At 41.3% G+C, this 19,688-nt stretch overlaps 1 protein-coding gene across 1 annotated transcript in view; it reads left to right on the forward strand.

The window, feature by feature from the left end:
• Nucleotides 1–19,688, forward strand: part of CDH16 (cadherin 16) — a 777,195-nt gene that overhangs the window by 286,931 nt on the left and 470,576 nt on the right. Inside the window, exon 9 of the mRNA XM_086947729.1 lies at nucleotides 12,982–13,132. Coding sequence (XP_086803855.1) covers nucleotides 12,982–13,132 — 151 coding nt within the window. The remainder of the gene's footprint in view (nucleotides 1–12,981; nucleotides 13,133–19,688) is intronic.

Here is a 19,688-nt window from a genome sequence, read left to right on the forward strand (position 1 = left end):
TCATTTCGTTGGTGAATGTCAGAGCACCAGCAATGTTCCTGTTCTTTTCAGTTGTTTCAGTAACACTGTTGATTTATGAATTGCACAGTGGCGTCACTGATGACGGCAGTTGCAGAGGACTATAACAAAGTTCATTGGTAGAGAATGTAACTAAGTACATTGGAAGAGAATATCACCATTTTCAGTGCTGCTCACTTACCAAGATATATGTATTACATTTTAAATCTTTTTTAGACTTCTATTTTAAGTATGTTTAATCATGTACGTAATATTGCGCATCAACATTTCAACTAATAAGTAAGTGAAGTTTGGCATTATTAAACTTCGAGAAAGCAGAATGTGCCACATTTCAGACAAAAATGACAGCCTTTTTACGGCTGTGAGCAAGACTATATAAAAATTACATGTAATGGCCTCATTTTGCCAGGACTCATTGAAATGTTAGAATGCAAATACCGAGGTTAGGTTGTGAATTAATACTTAAGAAAAATGGGTACTATACAAAACAACGATTGCTTTATTTAAAAGCAACCACAGGCGGTGGCAGTGGCGGCCACTGAAAATCTTAGGTGGTGGGGAAAGCCGAATTGGGGGGGGATTTGGAATAATTTTAAAGGGGAAAAAAAGAAAACTTACCTGCCGCTCCAATCCACTCCTGCTGACGCTGCCTTGCTGCTGCTCCTCTCGTCACCGTCGGGCTAGAAGGGGTTGGCCCTCAGGGCACAGGCTCCACACCCAATCCAGACCCAGAGCAGCGACAGGATTGGTCTGAGAGCCTCGGTTTGTGCTCAGATGGTGCATTGGAGCATGTGCCTTTTCTTCAACCCTGCTGTGTAACACAGCCGGTATAGAGAAACATAAGTGAGCAGGTATCCTTGGCCAGCCTAGGACGACCAGCCAAGCACACATGCGCACTTATGAGTGCACTCTACTCCTCCCTGACATGCCCGGCCCCTCCCCACCCAATAGTTATCGTATTGCGGAGATCAGACAATTTTTTTTTTCAATAACTGTGTTATTGTCATTTTATTAATCTTCTGCTGGCACGGGCTGAGGGGGGAGTCTCCACCGCCATTGCGGAGGAGCCGTACCTGCATGGTGGACTTCTGACCTCAGCAGCCACCATCCCTGTAATGGCTGCGATTCCTAGTAAGTCACAAAGTGTGAAGTACCTTTTTAATATTAATAAGGTAGGTTGATTTGCGACCCAATAGGAATTGGTATTTTGCAAACCGACCTATTAGTACATAGGTCGGTTTGCAAAATGCTGCATCGGTAGCAAAAATACTGGTCACAAATTGCGAGCAGTATTTTGCGAACAGCGCTTCGTACATCTAGCCAATTATACCTTAAAATATTTTAGTATTGATGAAGTTTTAAATTCAGGCAAGATGCACACCAAAGTCAATCTGAACAAATCTGCTGTTGCAGGTGTTAAATTTTATGTGCTAGATAGAACTGGATTCTTTACAGCAGGAAGTATATCTTCATGAGTACTTTATGGTATGAAGAAACTCTGCCTTCAAACATAATGGATGCATTAGCTTTTTACCCTCTTGGGTTGATGCTGAAATAATGATATTATGGTATAGAGACAAAATATCGACTCCAAAATATCGACTGGACATAATATCGAGTTTTAAATATAGACTGGACAAAATATCGACTGGACATAATATCGACTACAAAAATATCGTTTTGCAGGTAAGTGAAGTAATATCGACTGTATAAAATATAGATAGCAAAAATATCGATTTTTTAATAATATATAATATTTTATAGTGTATTTTTATGTAATAATATGTGTGAATAGTGTGTATTAATGTTATTAAATATTTTATTACATGAATTTTGTTTTGATAATAATTGCGTAATGTAATTCTGTAGCGGGTTGTGGGTTTATAGGGGAATAGGGTGGGAAGTAATTTAATAATAATTAATTAATTAATATATGTTTGTTAATATATTTAATTAATAATTAATTGATAATTAATTAATATTAATTAGTTAATTAATTAATATAATTTTGAATATATTTTGTATTAGTAAATAATTGTTAATTAATTAATTGTAATTAGTTAATTACATTAATTAGAGTAAATTTTTTATATATATAATTTTGTGTTATTTTTAAGTAATTAATTTTGATAAAATAATATTAATTATTAAAATAATTACACCTAATGTTCTAATATATTTACTTTATTGTTATTGTTAATTAATAATTAATTGGTAATTAAATAATATTGATACATTTTGGGTAAAGGAGCATTTTTAGGGTTCAGGGTCAGTTTTCAGTTCATGGGTAAAGGGGTATTTTTAGGGTTCAGGGTCAGTTTTCAGTTCATGGGTAAAGGGGTATTTTTAGGGTTCAGGGTCAGTTTTCAGGTCATGGGTAAAGGGGTATTTTTAGGGTTCAGGGTCAGTTTTCAGGTCATGGGTAAAGGGGTATTTTTAGGGTTCAGGGTCAGTTTTCAGTTCATGGGTAAAGGGGTATTTTTAGGGTTCAGGGTCAGTTTTCAGGTCATGGGTAAAGGGGTATTTTTAGGGTTCAGGGTCAGTTTTCAGGTCATGGGTAAAGGGGTATTTTTAGGGTTCAGGGTCAGTTTTGGGTTTTTAGGTAAAGGGGTATTTTTAGGGTTCAGGGTCAGTTTTGGGTTTTTGGGTAAAGGGGTATTTTTAGGGTTCAGGGTCAACAAATAAGATTTTAAAAAATTATTTTTATTATTTTCATTTATTATTTTATTATTATAATTTAATTTAAGTCGTTTTAAGTATATTTTAGTAATTAAAATTTAATATTAATTTAATTTAACACTGTTTTTAATAAAGTCGATATTTTTTACATCTATATTTTTGTTAACGATATTTTGTACTCGATATTTTTGTACTTACCTGTTTGTAGATACAAACTCGATATTTTGACTGTCGATATTTTGTCCACGATATTTTGGCAAGTCGATATTTTGTCAGTCGATATTATTTCAGTGATCCTGATATTATATCACGCCTGGAATAGTAGATCTCTGTTGAATATTGACCATTTAACATTCAAATACAAGCTGCAATTCTGCGAGCAAAGAAGATATATTTTCAAAGGAATAATTGAAGATGTTACTGGCACATAAGTATTTGACTCTCCACTCTAACTTGTTTACGTATTAAAAAAAGGCGAAATAGTCGGCTTCAGTTATTCACAAACTTCTGAAAGCCTCTGGTAGGAATACCTTTTGAGAATTTGTAACATGTGCAGTTTTTGGTATCCAGACAAGTCATCCAATCTCTGGGAAGCGAAATATCCCAGAATGAAAAGTGTGAACTCCTTTACAATAACATCTGACTGCACCTTTTCTTTTCTGTGCATCAGAATTATGTTGCTGAGCAACCTTCTGGATGTAAGGGTGTTTGCTCTATGTCCTATTGTATGTATCAGTTTCCCCCTCGAATAAGAGAAAAGATTTTTCATGAAAAACAACGGAAAAAGCGGAGGACCACGTGCTGATGCACAGAACCATAAGCAGGCTGTAGAACTCGTAGTAAAAATCACTTCACTGTATTAATCCACAGCAAGTATTGCATCAATGTGCGCCAGTTATACAGTTCTATGTGAGTTTGCTGCGAAATTTGAAAGGGGTGAAGACCGGCAGCGGCCGGTGCAGGTAAGCGCGGTGGGGCGGGGCACTGCGGGAGGATGTTGAGATACGACGGAGTAGGGCAAATTAAATAAATAAATAACTCCTATTCTGTCATCTTTTGACACCCCCCTCCCCTGCAGCACCCCACCCCACCGCGCTTATCTGCATTGGCCGCGGCTGGTGAAGACCGAATTACTAAATGCAGTGTCTGCTTCTCTGACAGTGTCAGAGTGGCCTCGTGCCCTGTCATCCTGTACTATTTGCGGGTAAAAGATTGTTGAGCAACTTTGCTGAATGCCAGGAAGGAGCACCTATTTGAACCATGGACAATTAGCCTTATGCCCAGCTGAGAAAGGCTTCCATGTCTTGAAGTGTCCAAGCTTTATCAACCGAAGTAAATGCGAAAAGATACTTGTTCAGTTCCTCAATTAATTGATCTACGTAAAGAGGTCAATCTGCCTCCTGATTATCCTCTGAAGATGCCATCTCCTCCATCTTAGTGGTCATTTAGAACCTGGCTGGGTGTGCACTCGCGTAATAAGACTTGAGGGGGCCCCCCTACAAGGTACGTGGAGGGCCCCCCTCCAGACTAAATCGGGAGCTCTCCGGCCAGAGTACTGGCTGAGGGGGCCCCCTGGAGCTAGGCCCCGCCGCACATTGGGGGCTGCAGGGGCCTGTGTTATACCACGGGGGGGGATGTTACCAGAATATCATAGTCAGAATATCGTCTGACGTAAATATTGTGTCCTAAATAGGCTTTACAAAAATTAGCACCACATTGGATTTAATATTACAAAATCAACATCAAGGTGGTCAATATACTTGCAAACCTTTTTTAGGAAACAATATTTATGTCAGATGGTATTTTGGCATAGAACTCCGGGCAGAGTGGTAAATATGCCTAATAATCAGGTTACAGGACATGTTCACTACTCTGCTGTATTACAACATTGAGATCCCATGAAATCCAATTGAAATCATTGTGAATGTTTTGCTGCAGCTGAAGGTGTATGCATTTTTGTTATTTACACCTGTACTAATGAATAGCTTAAAGGAAAAATAATGGCTCATAGAAGTGGTACTAATAGTCTGGAATATTTTACATGACCCACTTGTAGTTCATGTTAATGAATGGACTTTTCCATCTCTCAGGTAAGGTTGCAACATTGATGCATTCTGTGAGAATGTTGGTGTATTTTATGGTATGGTTGTGCGACCTTACTGTCTTATACACCCATAACTGTCTTGGGTCCAATCAGGCTCGTTTGCCCTGGGTAACTGTAGCTTTGAACAGCAAGGCTTAATTAAGCAAAGGCACTAGTATAAAGCATTGAGAAGCACCAAACAGCGAAACAAGAAAGCCACACATGAATAAAGAAATCCAATACCAATTTATGAAAATAGATTATATTTCTATAAATCTTTAGACACCAAGATGGGCGAAATCCACAGGAGGATACCAGAGATATAGATAGCTTTTCAAGTAAAATGCTAATCTTAGCTTTTTAGTCCACAGCACAAACAAGCATTGGTGACACTGTCGTTGGTTTTTCTGTTTTAACTTACCTCGATAAGTGTGGCAACATTACTAAAAACATTGTTAGGAGCCATGTCGGCAGCTTACACATGGTCCCGGATGTCATAAATTATCTGAGGTGCGACACTATTGAAACACAGTTCCCACAACCCTATTATTGTGGCCGGCATTTGGTTGTGGGCATGCTGCTGCACAAACGGCTCATAATCTTTCATCACAGTCCACACATCCTCCACGCTGTAAATCGGATTCCAGGTCCAGTGTGCAGCCTGATCAGCCACCATCATTTTCTCTTCATTTCCCACATCAGATCGAATCAGAACCCACCCCATTCGTTCTAGAGCTGCTGCCCAATTCCCTTTGTCCGGTCCACTCACCGGCGTCCCAATACTCAGCAATGTCGCAGAAGAGACATTTGAGGAAGAACCAATAGATAAAGGGGCATGCACTATCATTATTAATGGCTATGTTGAGGGTGTGAGGGATGGAGAGAGAGCAGAAGCTGAAACAATAGGCGTAGCAGGGAGAATTGTTTTGTTATGTTATGTTATGTTATGTTATGTTATGTTATGTTATGTTATGTTATGTTATGTTATTTTATGTTATGTTATGTTATGTTATGTTATGTCATGTTATGTTATGTTATGTTATGTTATGTTATGTTAATTGTGAATTTCTAAAGAGCACGTTCACCAGCAGGTCTCTTGGCGCTAGGATTAGAGTAGGAGAGATCGAAACCGAAACAGTCTAATTATGTGCTAGAGTAAAAAGCTTCCTTTTGCCATACCTGAGGAGAATCAGACATCGACTGCCTACTTTGTTTTGCAAACAATTTATCCTGCAGGAAATTCAGTTTTTGTTCCTAGAATGGCACCTGTTAGTGGCCACTGCAGCTCGGCATTGTCCCTCGTATATTTGTGCAACAATGTACTAAACATAATAGGGCCATTGCTGTGCTTAACATACATGTCAAAATTCGGGGTGCCTTCCAGAGGTGCAGGTTGTCTTTCCTCCAGTCGAGCCTCAGCAGAACAACAAGGCACCACAATTTGCTCAAACAAGGCATCTTAACAAAAGACACGTTCACTATTTGTACCAGACGAATAACTTGCAAATATACCCTCTTTTCCTTTTTTTTATAAAGAGTTGGTCCTCAGACCGCATCAAACAAAAGAAACCAAGAGTCAGTCCTCAGACTGTACCAAAGAGACAGGCTCATGCCCCAGGCATTTCCAAGAGTAAGCTAAATTCCTTATGTTGCCTAGCAGAGTGTCCGCAAACATTCTGTATCTAAACGGTCCGCAGACCTACCAAGTTCAAGCAAGCCAAGAAATGGTCTTCAGACCATACCCAAGATTATTCAAAATGGGGCCATATTCACCAAGAATCAAGACAAACTCAGTTGGTGCACACAGGTCGAACAAAGTTATTCTCCACTCCCGACTCTTTGGACCAAACAGTCAGATCCAAGGGTTCGCATTTCAGGACCAAGCCGGGATGACCACTGGGGGAGGCACCACCGGATCAGACAGGCGGGCAGCTCTGAGAAACTAATATCTGTCTTGTGGGAATCCCCGATCCGCCCATCTGACCTGCCGCTGCCCCGTCCTGCACACCCGTTTGCGGGCGAGGATGGGCCACCTGGTGGATCCCTGTTCGGGCACCAACTGAAGGAAGTGACCCGCATTTGGTCACCCGGGTCACTCACAACCACCTCTCATCCTTCCACAAGAAATGAAGAGTCGATGAAGCAGTAGAGAATACAAACCAAGTTATTTATTAGTATTGCACTGCAGCAGAGTCCAGTCTGACCAGCCTCACGAGATAGCTGCCAAGGGACAGACTTCAGAACACTTGGTAAAATATAATATGCATTTCCAAGACCCCTAAAGACCCACTCAGGCTGGAATTTTCCAGCTCGGGCACTGATGAACAAAGGAGGGACAGAAAGAGGAGCTACCACCTGCAGAACGGATACATGTTATCACATTTTCAAGGTAGGCTTGTTCAAGCTCAATGCTCTCTAGTGTGTGAGCAGGGCTATGGTACAGGAAAGGCATGTGAAGACAGGTTAAGCTATTCATTAGTGCATTATGATTCAACCTTTAATACGATAAGAAGAAGTAATTGGGCAGCAGATTATCGCTGAGGCAGGCAATTAGTGAGACAGAAACTTACTTTCCATCATAGTACAAAATGTCAGCTAAAGACTAAATGGCGCCACAAATGCTAACTCTCACAATGCTAGAAGGAGGCAGCTAGGTGCATTTGCAGTCCAACATGAGTGGGTTCTGTACAGCGCACTGTTGTGGCCTGGGTATGCTTACATCTATACCACCAGATTGTGAGTAGCTGCAAAAGAAGACGAGAAGTCCTGGTGAGGGGGGCTTACAAGGCACACTGTTGGTGCCTGCTTATTTTCCCTGTGAAAAGCAACTACGGGATGGCTCTAATCAGCAAGGCTGAGCCGGAGTATCAATGAACAAAGGAAGGTGCCAGTGCTGATATTAATAGTATTCGTACAACAAATGGCCAAACAGAACTTGAAAAAATCAAGAACGGGAATTACTACTTAATAGTTTTTTATTTTAGCATTATTAGGAAAAAAGAAGGCTTATATATTTTCTCATTTTTTACAGAGGGACATATTTACAAAAGGACACATAAAACTCAAGAAAGTGATTATTATTCATCAGTCATACAGTATTCCAGACATATCACAGACATTCAAAACACATTCACACCACTCAGGGACGGGGACTAAGTAAGACATAAACTACAATCTAAAAATATGTACAATATATACTACAAGATAAGCAGAAGGCCACAGTCTGCGGACACAGTTTAACAAAAACTGAAAAAACAGTTAATTTTTATACTGTACAATCCTAAATAGATCTACAAACAAAACCTTCTTTTTGCTAAGAAAACTTGGTATTGTACTAGCGACTAAGGGAAAACAACTGGATACTCTTGTCGCTCTCGCAGACACCATGTGGCAAGGGCCTACGCGTTTCGAATCCCGCTGATTTTCCTGGGATTCTCTTCAGGGCCTTATGTAGTATCTATATGGCAAAGAAAAGAATGAAACAGAGGAGAAAGGCATATTAAGGACAAGATTTTGCAAGGTTACATTTTTACAAAATAAAGAGACCAAACATCAGAAAACTTGGACAAAGTGCTATCCCATAACTCTCATATCTTACCGGTGGGAGAAAATCCGACTTGGAGAGGGAGATAGGGGGGAGGGTGGACTTCAATTGTCTTTATCTACAAGTGCAATGGTATTTGTTGGAATTAAACATGTTGCGGTGTGGATTGGGGAGGTTCTTAAACAAATCTGAATGCCTACTTGCCTGGTGTACATACTGTGTAGGCCTTAGTCTTAACAAGGAAAACTGGAGCACGATGGAGACCCAGGGTAAAACGAAGCGAAGCACAAGGTTTCTACCTGTTAGGAGAATGAGGCTCTTTAGACTCAGTTCTTACTCGTCATATGGTGATAAAAAGTCCGCGTTTATAATCATGCTTACCAATGGAAGGTAGTTAACGTGGCTCCAGGCAGCAGAATTGTTTTAATTGTTTGTAGTGTTAGTCTACAAAATAGAAAAAGCGAGGGTTATTAGGGCGCATAGGCCAGCGCGTTTAATGTAGAACACATGACGGATAACTATTACCTAAGCTGGTCTGAATGTATCCAGCAGGACGATTTGGAAATGCCCTGGCGATGCAGCTAGTATACGATCTAGAGAAAGGAACAAAGAGGTTGGTTGGTAAATGGTCAATCAACCAAAACATTATATAAAGCGGCCGCCAAATGATTGTGCTTACCGCTATCCTTAAAAGACGGGCGGTAAGGTAAATAATCCGAAATTCAGTTAGCAGATGCCTGGAAAAATGGAAGATGGCATAAGGCGGGGCATATTAATTTGCCATATAACTAAGGAAAAGTATAGACAATAAAGCTTACCGCCTAGTTAGTAAACAAAAGCTTTTCCAGGTTCGAGCCAACACGCTGAAGGAACTTGATTTAAGTTATGGCTAAGATACAAGAAGAGCCAGTTTAGTACAAAGTCATTCAAGTGAAAGAGAAGAGAGAACGGCAAGGAATGGAGGGGTTGGGGGGGTTTGCTTACTTGTTTCGCCTTCCGACGGCCGCCGGTCCGCTCGCGTTACAATCGGCACTAATCTCCAGCGCATGCGTGTAGCAGACCCGGAGATACTGCTCTCTGAAATTTATACGGATTGAAGGCGCGCTTTGACAGCTAATGCAAAAGCCCGGGCTGGAGTCAGGAGCATTGTGTAGAGGTGACTAAAATGTCACGAAAAACTATACATAGATGTATACAAAGATTTCGGCAAGACATTTAGCGGAACACGCAAAGGGCGCGTTCATCGCAGAGCCAAAAACGAGGAGGCGGAACTAAGATCCTCGAGCAGTGTAACTAAAGATATATCACCAAACTTGGTAAAATAACCTTATAGTCTCTACATGTGCAAGTTCGTGAGTCAAAAATAAGACGTGGGAAGGCTTGCATGGGGAAAAGAAGCCATATGCATCACTACTTGCATTGAACCTGGCATATCTCCTGTAGTGGTCTATATATAACAAATGGTTAAGAAAACACTTGGTGCTCCTATTTACCAGGGGACGAAATCAACAGCTGGAAATTCTGCAGTTAAGTTAATGTTGTCATAATTTAAAAATTTCGCTCAGTTCATTAAGACCGGACGTGGTCGTGTCAAATTTGACAATAAGGTAGGCCTCTCTTTTGGACAATTGTAAGTTCATGTCACCCCCACGGAGATCTTTTTCAATAGGTGATATCACCGTCCATCTCAGATCGCTGATCTTATGTTGCATTTGTGTCCAATGTTGCACAAGTCAAGAAGTGCGGCAACGCATCGCTCAACATAAATCGAGACTGAGACATAAAGTTGAAAACGCACCATTGGTGCAACATTGGACACAAATGCAACATATCAGCGGGATTCGAAACGCGTAGGCCCTTGACACATGGTGTCTGCGAGAGCGACAAGAGTATCCAGTTGTTTTCCCTTAGTCGCTAGTACAATACCAAGTTTTCTTAGCAAAAAGAAGGTTTTGTTTGTAGATCTATTTAGGATTGTACAGTATAAAAATTAACAGTTTTTTCATTTTTTGTTAAACTGTGTCCGCAGACTGTGGCCTTCTGCTTATCTTGTAGTATATATTGTACATATATTTAGATTGTAGTTTATGTCTTACTTAGTCCCCGTCCCTGAGTGGTGTGAATGTGTTTTGAATGTCTGTGATATGTCTGGAATACTGTATGACTGATGAATAATAATCACTTTCTTGAGTTTTATGTGTCCTTTTGTAAATATGTCCCTCTGTAAAAAATGAGAAAATATATAAGCCTTCTTTTTTCCTAATAATGCTAAAATAAAAAACTATTAAGTAGTAATTCCCGTTCTTGATTTTTCAAGTTCTGTTTGGCCATTTGTTGTACGAATACTATTAATATCAGCACTGGCACCTTCCTTTGCTTATTTTCCCAGCTGCGCCGCCAGATTGCGGGCAGCTGCAATGTCAGGGGCATTTGGTGTCTACAGAGAGTCATGGGTGAGTTGCACCCTCTCCCCCATTTTAGTACAGGCCTGTTGGGGCGAGTACTCTGCTGCATCGGCAGCCAGAAGGCCAGTTTAAAGGTCCATGCTAGTAGAGCCCTGACTTTTGGACCGAGGGCATTGCGGGGAAGCCCAAGATGGGCCCCCGAGGTTAAGGCCTGTAGGCCTGATGGTCACCCCCTATGTTTAGGTGGGGCCTGAAGTGATGTGGTGTAAGGATCACCTAGGGTGAAGTATTATCCTCAAGAGGGGCCTGCTATGATTATGGGTGACAGACTGCACTACTATTGATTATGTGTTACAATAACATGCTATGATGGGTTTGCATAATGTGTTTATGCTAAGTACAGTATTTACCAGTAGTTACTGGTCGCTTTGCTAACTGTGCATTCTAATGGTTATGACAGTGGCCCGATTGGCCTTGTAGTGTATATAATCCCTGTAAAGTCATAGCTAGTGCCAGGTGACACTGTGTACATATGTGATGGTGTTCTAATGTGTTTTATGAGTAATATAAAGGCTATTTTTGATATAACTTTGTGTGGAGTTTCTTTTGTGGTATGCCTAGTGTGTTGCTGCTGTGTGTGTGTTGCGCAAGCGCTTTAAACATTGCCTCTGGGATAAACCTGACTGCTCTGTCAAGCTACCAAGGGGGTGAGCAGGGGTTATCTTCAGTGTGTAACTCTCTTGCCCTGACTAGAGTGGTGGTTTCTGCCTGGCTTAGGCACATGACCAGGCCAACCAGAAATCCCATTTCTAACATTGACCATCACAATCAAGATCAAAGAAGGTATCTCAGTGATAACCAGACTATAAACCAATTGCCACACTTTCCATCACAGCGAGCTTCGTGCTTCACCTGTGCTTCATATCCAGATGAGAGAGTGTTTTGTAAGATCTATGAACTCTGCCATATGTAAGTGATCAACCCCAGGGCCCATTGTGGGCTTACTAAGGCTAGTATGAAGTGAATCTTTATCATCATCCCATCACAAGTGCCACTGCAGAATAAGCTCCCCTTCACAAAGCAGACACCATGTTCCAACTGGCCAAGAAACAACTAATTCATATTTTCAATAAACTTCAGAGAAATTGTATGTACATAGTGTAAGTATTTTAAGACATTGATCATCTTAGTCACCTCGGTAGATCTTTGCTTTTACAAAGTAGAATAAAAGAATCTAAGAAATATTTACCTCTACTGTAGCTGTAAGAAAGGAGGACTTGTGAGCTGCATTTTTGGAATCTTGTAGACATATGTATAATCACATTAAGTTACCACTGTTTTGTTTCCAATGTTTTTTCTTTCTTAATGGGAATTGTAGTGCTTTATGACAGCTATTGAATTAAAACAGGGCAAGGCATTTAATTATAAACTCACAGTCTGTGCCTAGAATCCATATTTACAATTACTAGCCATTCTTCACCATTCCTCATTAAAGTTTGACAAAGCTTTTCAGAAGTGAAATGAGGAAACAACTATGATCTTGTTCATATTAGTACTTTTTTGGACAGATGTTAGAAAATTGAAGGAGTGAACTTTCACCTTGTCGTCTGAAACTGGAGGGGATCACCGCTGTTAGACTAATAGATCAACTTTAATGGCAGGGCATCATTTTTTATAAACAAACACTACAATTTCACCTACTTTATTTGCAACGAGTCATCTAATTTTTGCTTTCAGATCATATTTATTAGTCAATTAGCTAAATCAGACACCTAGATCATACATTTGCTTAATAATGGGGGCAGCTATCTTCCATATACATGTGATGATTGAACGCGCAAGATCTGGTTGGCTAAGGCTGGGTTGGATGCTTCAGAAAGTATTAGATGCAGCGACAGCCCTGGTTGGCTCCACATAGCTGGTGGAGAGGATGACTTAGTTGGAAAATAAACAAGTATTTCTTTTTAATGTATCTTGATAACCTACAGATAAAGTTTGTGAGATATTCGTTGCGATTAATGGTTAGACATCAAATGTATCTACATGCATTCAAATGGAATCAAAAACATTAGTTACTGAGCACATTGTTTTAAATTAGATTTCTTTCGTGATTACGATCAATCTGCCATCAATATTTGAAACCTGAATGAGTCCCTGCTCAGATGCACAATAAGGATAGAAATGTTAGCATTTGTTGACTATCTTTAACTAATTGCCTGTTATCATTTGTGTTGTTGTGTTTTTATTTTCAGTACTTGATTTACATTTCTGCGGTGAATGATGATGGGGTTGAGTATGGTGACCCACTACAGCTGATGATCATAGTGGTCGATGAAAATGACAACACCCCTGTATTCTCGCAGAAGGTTTATTTTGCAGATGTTCGAGAGCAAACAGAAAAAGGTGGGTTTGCAGTCCTGTGTTGCATGCTAGGACACATTATCAATAAAAAAGACAGAGAAGAAGCACCTTGTCACTGCAGAAGTAGGTAAAGAATTCTATTCTTTCCAGCAGCTCCCATTCATTACTTCTGTGACTCAGTGCCTTCTGGTTAGGTTAATAGTACTCTAGTATTAAAGGACAAAGAAAAAAGGTAATTGTGTAAATGCATTTTCCAAACTATGTAGTGCTGCATAACTGTTATCCCTCAGATAAATAACTAGTCAACTTTTCCGGATCACCAACATGGATATAAAAATATATCTTGTGAGTTACTTTAAGGTCTGGATTATGTGTGCCCTGGTGGGGAGTGTGATATTTATCTGATAATCTGATACCCTGGGGTTTGGAATTTAACTAGTGTGATAACTATTGTCTCTTGGGAGCTTTGCTCTTCAAAATGGGGCACAACATGCAGAATATTATCCTTTTCCCACAAAAATCTGCATGCCTAGGTATTTACCTGCCTTTTTCTAATATATATTTAAGCATGTCTAACCTTCTGTTATAAACCTACTAAAAACTGTGGGGGTGAGAAGTTTACCCCGTCTTGTAATTACTGGGTGTGGTAAACTACGCACCACTTTTACTTCCCAATGCTGCTCAAACTTTGGTTTGAGCAAAGTTGGAATTAGGAGTCCCAAGCCTGTTTCCCTGCCCGCAAACTGCCCGCCTAAGGTCACTGCCATACTCGCTGGGGTGGAACTTCATCTCCCAACTTTCCTGGCAGTCACATGGGCCGAGCAGAGCACTAGAGGCATACCACAGCGCAAGATGCAAGTGGGCCACACCCAGATGAAGACCGGGCCAAGAACAGGACATACCTCTTTCTCATGCTCCTCTTCAGGTACTGTCGCTTTGTTATTACTAGGTTTTGGATGGTTGGGCATAGCGGGCAGTAGTGGACATCTCGAAGGAGATTGAGCGGGCTGAACGCCACCTGCTGCTTTCCTCCAGGTGTCGCTACTAGCCAGTACCAACCTTCCAGGGTACCCCTAAAGGTCATTCCTGTGGCAAAGTTAATGCCTGGGCCATGTTGTCAAGTCCTAAGGCAGTTGCCTGCTGATGCCTCCCCGTTATCATAGGTGCCAAGAGGTGCACCTAAAATCAAACATAATGGTATAGGCTCTATGGGCCTGTCAGGCAAATGGAAGAATGCATCTGCTGGATCTAAACCAAAAAGGCCCTGTGTCACAAATTTTACCCTGAAGCTTGTCTTGGAGCCAGGGAAAGAGGGCACTCGCCTGGGAAAAATAACCACACTTGTTGCAACTTCAAGGACTCTATTTTAAGTAAGCTTGATCCCATTTACGCCTGCCTGGGGGCCATTGAGCCAAATTAGGCTGTTTAATTCCCCACCTAGCTGCCAGTCAACCTACTGGGGTGCTGCCAACCGAGGAGGGCGAAGGGGCAGGGTCAGCAAACAATAATGCTGCACCTGGGGTTATTGCTTCACCTGCTGTGGTCACTCATCAAACATCAGCTCTTGCACCTGTACCTGCTTCAGGGGCTCCTCATGTAGGAGGTTCAAGCCACTTGCGTATTTCCTGGCAACCTCCCATCAAGGAGTCTTCCACCTACAAAAATGTGTCTCATTGTGATTTGCCACCCGCAGCCTGCCCTTATGTAATCATCCTGGCTGATGCCCCAGGGTTGCTCCCAGAAGATAAGAAATCTGGGTTAGAATTCATTAAAAATATTGCACTTTGGGTACATGGGAATGCTGGATGCAGAGGCAATATTTTCCCTGAGAGTTTTATGGCAAGGAGAGTGGGATGGGTGGGAGACATGCCCAAAGAATTTAGAGGGATTGCATTATTGTTACTTTCTGGGATCCCAGGTTCACCTGTGATCTCATCTGGGCCGCCTAGCGAAGTCAAGATACTTCCCTGGGCTATTTTCATAATGATCGGGCTTTGAGCCCCTTTGGGAGAGAGAGACCTCCCCAACCCAAATCTGCGCAGCCATCCTTATTTAGTATACCTGTGTAAAATCTTTTTTCTCTTCTAGGTGATATGTCAGATAATGATTGACTGGCTTCCATTAATGTGACTAAGAACTGACCTGTTGAGAAATCCAGGAGAAATTATTCATTACTACAGCATGAACCTAGCCCTTTGAAAGAGCTGCCTGTTAATGGAGGCCAGTCTGTGAAAAATTCCTCCAAACTCCCTCCGCCAAGGATCCTGTGGTGTCAGTTATACGTGCCCACATCATCAAGGCTCTTTTTAGGAACCTTGCTGGGTTAGCCAGCAAAATGGGTTGTGAGGGGTGGGTTAACTTTACTCTCGGTCATAACACTATATTTACCAGGAAACTTGGACAATCTTTGCCTTGATGGGTATCGCTCCTACTCTGTTCCCACAGTCCCGTCATCGCAAGGCATAGCCGGGCTAAGGGATTGAATCAAAATCACCCTGGATTGTAGAATCAGTGTGATCCACTCTGCCTGCATTTTATTCCAATAACTTCTTTTTACATGGCCTAATGATACATATATTGTTTTTGTACATTTTTACAATGGTTTCTTTGTGCATGGTAATTGAACAGATTTTAATATAGTATCAGATGTTATTGTGGACCTAAAAGTCAAACTTTCTTATTTGTACAAAGCATATGATATCATTTAGGTGGGGATTTTAATGCCAAACTAGGGTTGACACAGCTGGAAGATGACCATTAGCCGGGTGTTATCATCAGTTTAGAGCACATTCCCCTGCAAAGAGACCGGCGAGGTCCTGCACTGCTCCATCTGATTAAGATATTTGATTTGGTTAAGGAAAATGAAGTCTGTGACCCTAATTACTCAGACAAATCCACTTTTTAGAGGGGCGAATACTCTTCCGTCATTGATTATGGTTTTGGAATATATGACATTACAACGCAAACAATTACAACGCATGATTTTACATCGCAGTTTTTACAACACAACTACCATTACATCGACTGATTTTACAACGCATACCATTGCAACGCATTTTTAAAACTATCATTACAACGCATGCCATTACAACGCATTCCATTACAACGTGTACCATTACAATGCGTAATATTTTTAATGCAACAGTAGGATAAGTGTTGGATAGTGTAGGGGTAAAAATTACTATTCCCCTCTAGTGAGTGCAACAGTAGAAAAAGTGATGGATAGTGAAGGGGTAATAATTACTATTTTAACTCCAGTGAGTGCAACAGTAGGGTAAGTGTTGGATAGCGTAGGGGTAAAAATTACTATTCCCCCTCCAGTGAGTGCAAAAGTGGGGAAAGAGTTGGATGGCGTAGGGGTAAAAATGACTGTTACCTCTGCAGTGAGTGCAACAGTAAGGAAACTGTTGGATAGCATAGGGGTAAAATGTACTATTCCCCCTCCAGTGAGTGCAACAGCAGGGAAAGTGTTGGATACCGTAGTGATAAAAATGACTATTCCCACTGCAGTCAGTGCAACAGTAGGGAATTTGTTGGATAGTGTAGGGGTAAATATTACTATTCCCAACTACCCCAAAACCCATACCCATCCTAAAACTTAAAATTCTCCATTACTAACCTTATCATGCGTTGTGATGATATGCATTGTAATGGCATGCGTTGTATTGGCATGCAATGCAAAGTCACTTGCGTTGTAAAAGTTGCGTTGTAAAGGCATTTCGATGTAATGCCTGTGTTGTAATGGACGTTTCCATGTTTTTGTCAAACGAGAATTGTTGGCTAAGGTGGCTGGGGCATCAATTGCTCCCATCATTTAAAGTGACCACAAACCTCTATGCCTAGATCTTTGTCTATCAAGGAGGATCGGAGGAGTAAAGAGTGCGGCTTCAGAGTCATTAACAACTAAGTCCCAGGGCCTGCGCTTGGCGTGGAGAAATGCAGACGTGAGCACCCTTTTGGCTAACTTATGTATGCAATATTTGACCCTGGTGTTCCACTGCCTTACTCAGTCTGCCACTTTAGTGAGAGGGCCAGTTTATTTGTTCATCTGAATTTGTTGGTCAAAGGACTGTTATTGAAGCCCACTGAACCCAGGTCCCCAGAAATCAAATGGTTTGGCCCGCCCAGTAGGAAGGTATACACATTACTACACGAGGCCCTAAAAGAGTTACCTAGGGATCTACATAAAATGCAAAGATGCAGAGCGGTATGTAAGGCAGCATTACAGAACAGGAACAAGGAACTGGAAAATGAATCCAAGGGGTAAACTGATAGTGGCATTTAGGCTGAAGAACATCAGGGCTTTTTGATTGGAGGCAAGTGGATTGGGTCAGCAAATGCTAAGCCTAACTCTGTTGTCACTATCATCGTCCAGAAGTCTCTGTGGACCACTTTCAGAAGGTTTACAGCTTGAGGGCCATCCCTTTAGTCTTGGAATTCACACACTAGGGAGTTTTGGAGGCAATTAAAAAGAGCCCACCCAAGACAGCGCCAGGCCTGGATGTTGTCCCTATTTACCTGAATAAATCGACGCCAGTCCTTTGGGCCCCTCTGCTCTGTAACTCTTTTAATGCTGTTTGTAAAGTGGGTCTCCCACAAACATGGAACACAGCTGTTATTGTGCCAATGTTTTAGAAGGGTAGCCCGCAATCTCCTCAGTGTTTTCGACCAATATCCCTGTAGGATTCTGTCATGAAGCTGCCAGGGAGAGTTGTCCAGGAGCACCTCCTTGCTTGGATCAAGGCGAAGGACACGCTTTCGGAGGTGCAGTATGGGGTCCGGAAGGGACTCAGTATGATGGAGCAATGCCTAAATTTACATCTGCTGGTCAGTTAATATGCTGTTGCTAGGCAGGGCTCGGTCTACCAGCCCTTCATGGATCTCTCTTGCACCTTTAACAGCATGGACAAGTTGAAAAGTTGGGGGATTTTATCTGATCTGTGGGTGGATGACAAACTGTGCAGTTTTTGAGAGCTGTTCACTTTGACCTGTCAGCATCAGTTAGGTTTGGCCCGTCAGATGAACAGACAGATAGTTGTAAGCTAGGGAGAGGGGTGCGTCAGGACTGTGTTGTGGTGGCTATACTGTTTCTTCTGTTCATCAGTGGCCTTGGTGCAGCACTCTCCAGTACAGTTTCGGATGCCCCCTCAATTGGTAGGAAAAAAGTCCCAGTTTTAATATACGCAGATGGTGTGGTTTCATTATATATAAGGTTCCCTGTTATCCCTTTTTTACTGATTTTTTAGGATAAATACAGACAGAAAATATTCATTTTCTTATCTGTATTTATTTTTAAATGTGGATAAATACGGAAATTGGGTTACTTTTTGAGCAATTCTAAATACTGTCTGGCATGACTGCCAGGCCAATAGATGTGTGGATTGATAGATAAGGGGGTTAAAAAAAGAAAGGAATTTTAGTAAAGAGGCTTTAACCGCAGTAGATATGCTCAAGGTTCATACTGAAATGTGCATGTTTTCATATAAGTGCATTGATTTATCTTCTGCTAGTGTTCACAGCACTGGAACCTGGCAGACATTTAAATATTAGTGCATATTTATCGGTTAAATAAATGTGGAAATATACTAATTTCGGCCTAATTTTTCCACAAAAAACAAAATAAATTTGGATAAATACAGATAAAATTAGCAAAAAATAAATATGGATAAATACAGACGGAAATGGCAAAAAAAAATACCATAAAACCGGGAGACCTAATTATCTAGAACCCCCAGTGGCCTTAATGTTTTATTCCAAGAATTTGTATCTTTCATGGGGACATGGGCCTGGTTAAAAATCAAGCGACAAGTTTTATTATGGTATGCAAGCCTAGAATCTACAAGATGCAGGGCATCGTTTTGAATGTTCAACCTTTCCCACACCATAGAGTTCTCATACCGGGGGCAGGTATTAATGCTAGGGGACCTTGTATAGCCAAGTCGAGGCAGCAATGTGTAAATACGGTGGGCTACATCTTCAATTTGACCAAATGTATTGGGAGAAAACCTGTAGCCCTTCTAATGAAAGTCAACAAGAAGCTGTGCCTTCTGATCCTTACCCATGGTACAGGTATCTGGGGGTATTCGAACACTAGCCTCCTCCAAGTGGAGCAAAATAGGGCGCTAAGGGGATTCTTGAGTGTTCCACCTGCATGTTCCACCTTTGTAGTCCATCAGGATCTTGGGATGGAGTATGCCGAAGATGCCATCAAGTTGACTCCCTTGCTTCTATGGAGTTCTATCTGGGCTAACTCGCACACCTCGCTAAATACAGAAATTATTGAGAGTCTCACATGCAAAAGAGGCATGAAAATCCTTTGGTTTGAAAATATCAAAAACAAATTAACGAAGCTGGGTAGGCCGTCTCTCTCCACCAACCCCTCTTCCATGCATAAAAATTGATATTTTGTAGATTAAAACTGCCTTCAAATCTAGGCTGAAAACACTGAGGGAGGACCTTGAATTCAACAAACGGTCCACCAGAGAGTATGCGAAGGTCCACCTTTCCCCTTCCCTGGAGCTTTATCTTTAGTGGATCGATGGCTCATGGAATAGGATACTGCTTACCAGGTTTAGGTTAGGATTTGTGAGGTGCATCC

Source organism: Lissotriton vulgaris, chromosome 12 (assembly GCF_964263255.1).
Source record: "Lissotriton vulgaris chromosome 12, aLisVul1.2, whole genome shotgun sequence".
NCBI classification, from domain to species: domain Eukaryota; kingdom Metazoa; phylum Chordata; class Amphibia; order Caudata; family Salamandridae; genus Lissotriton; species Lissotriton vulgaris.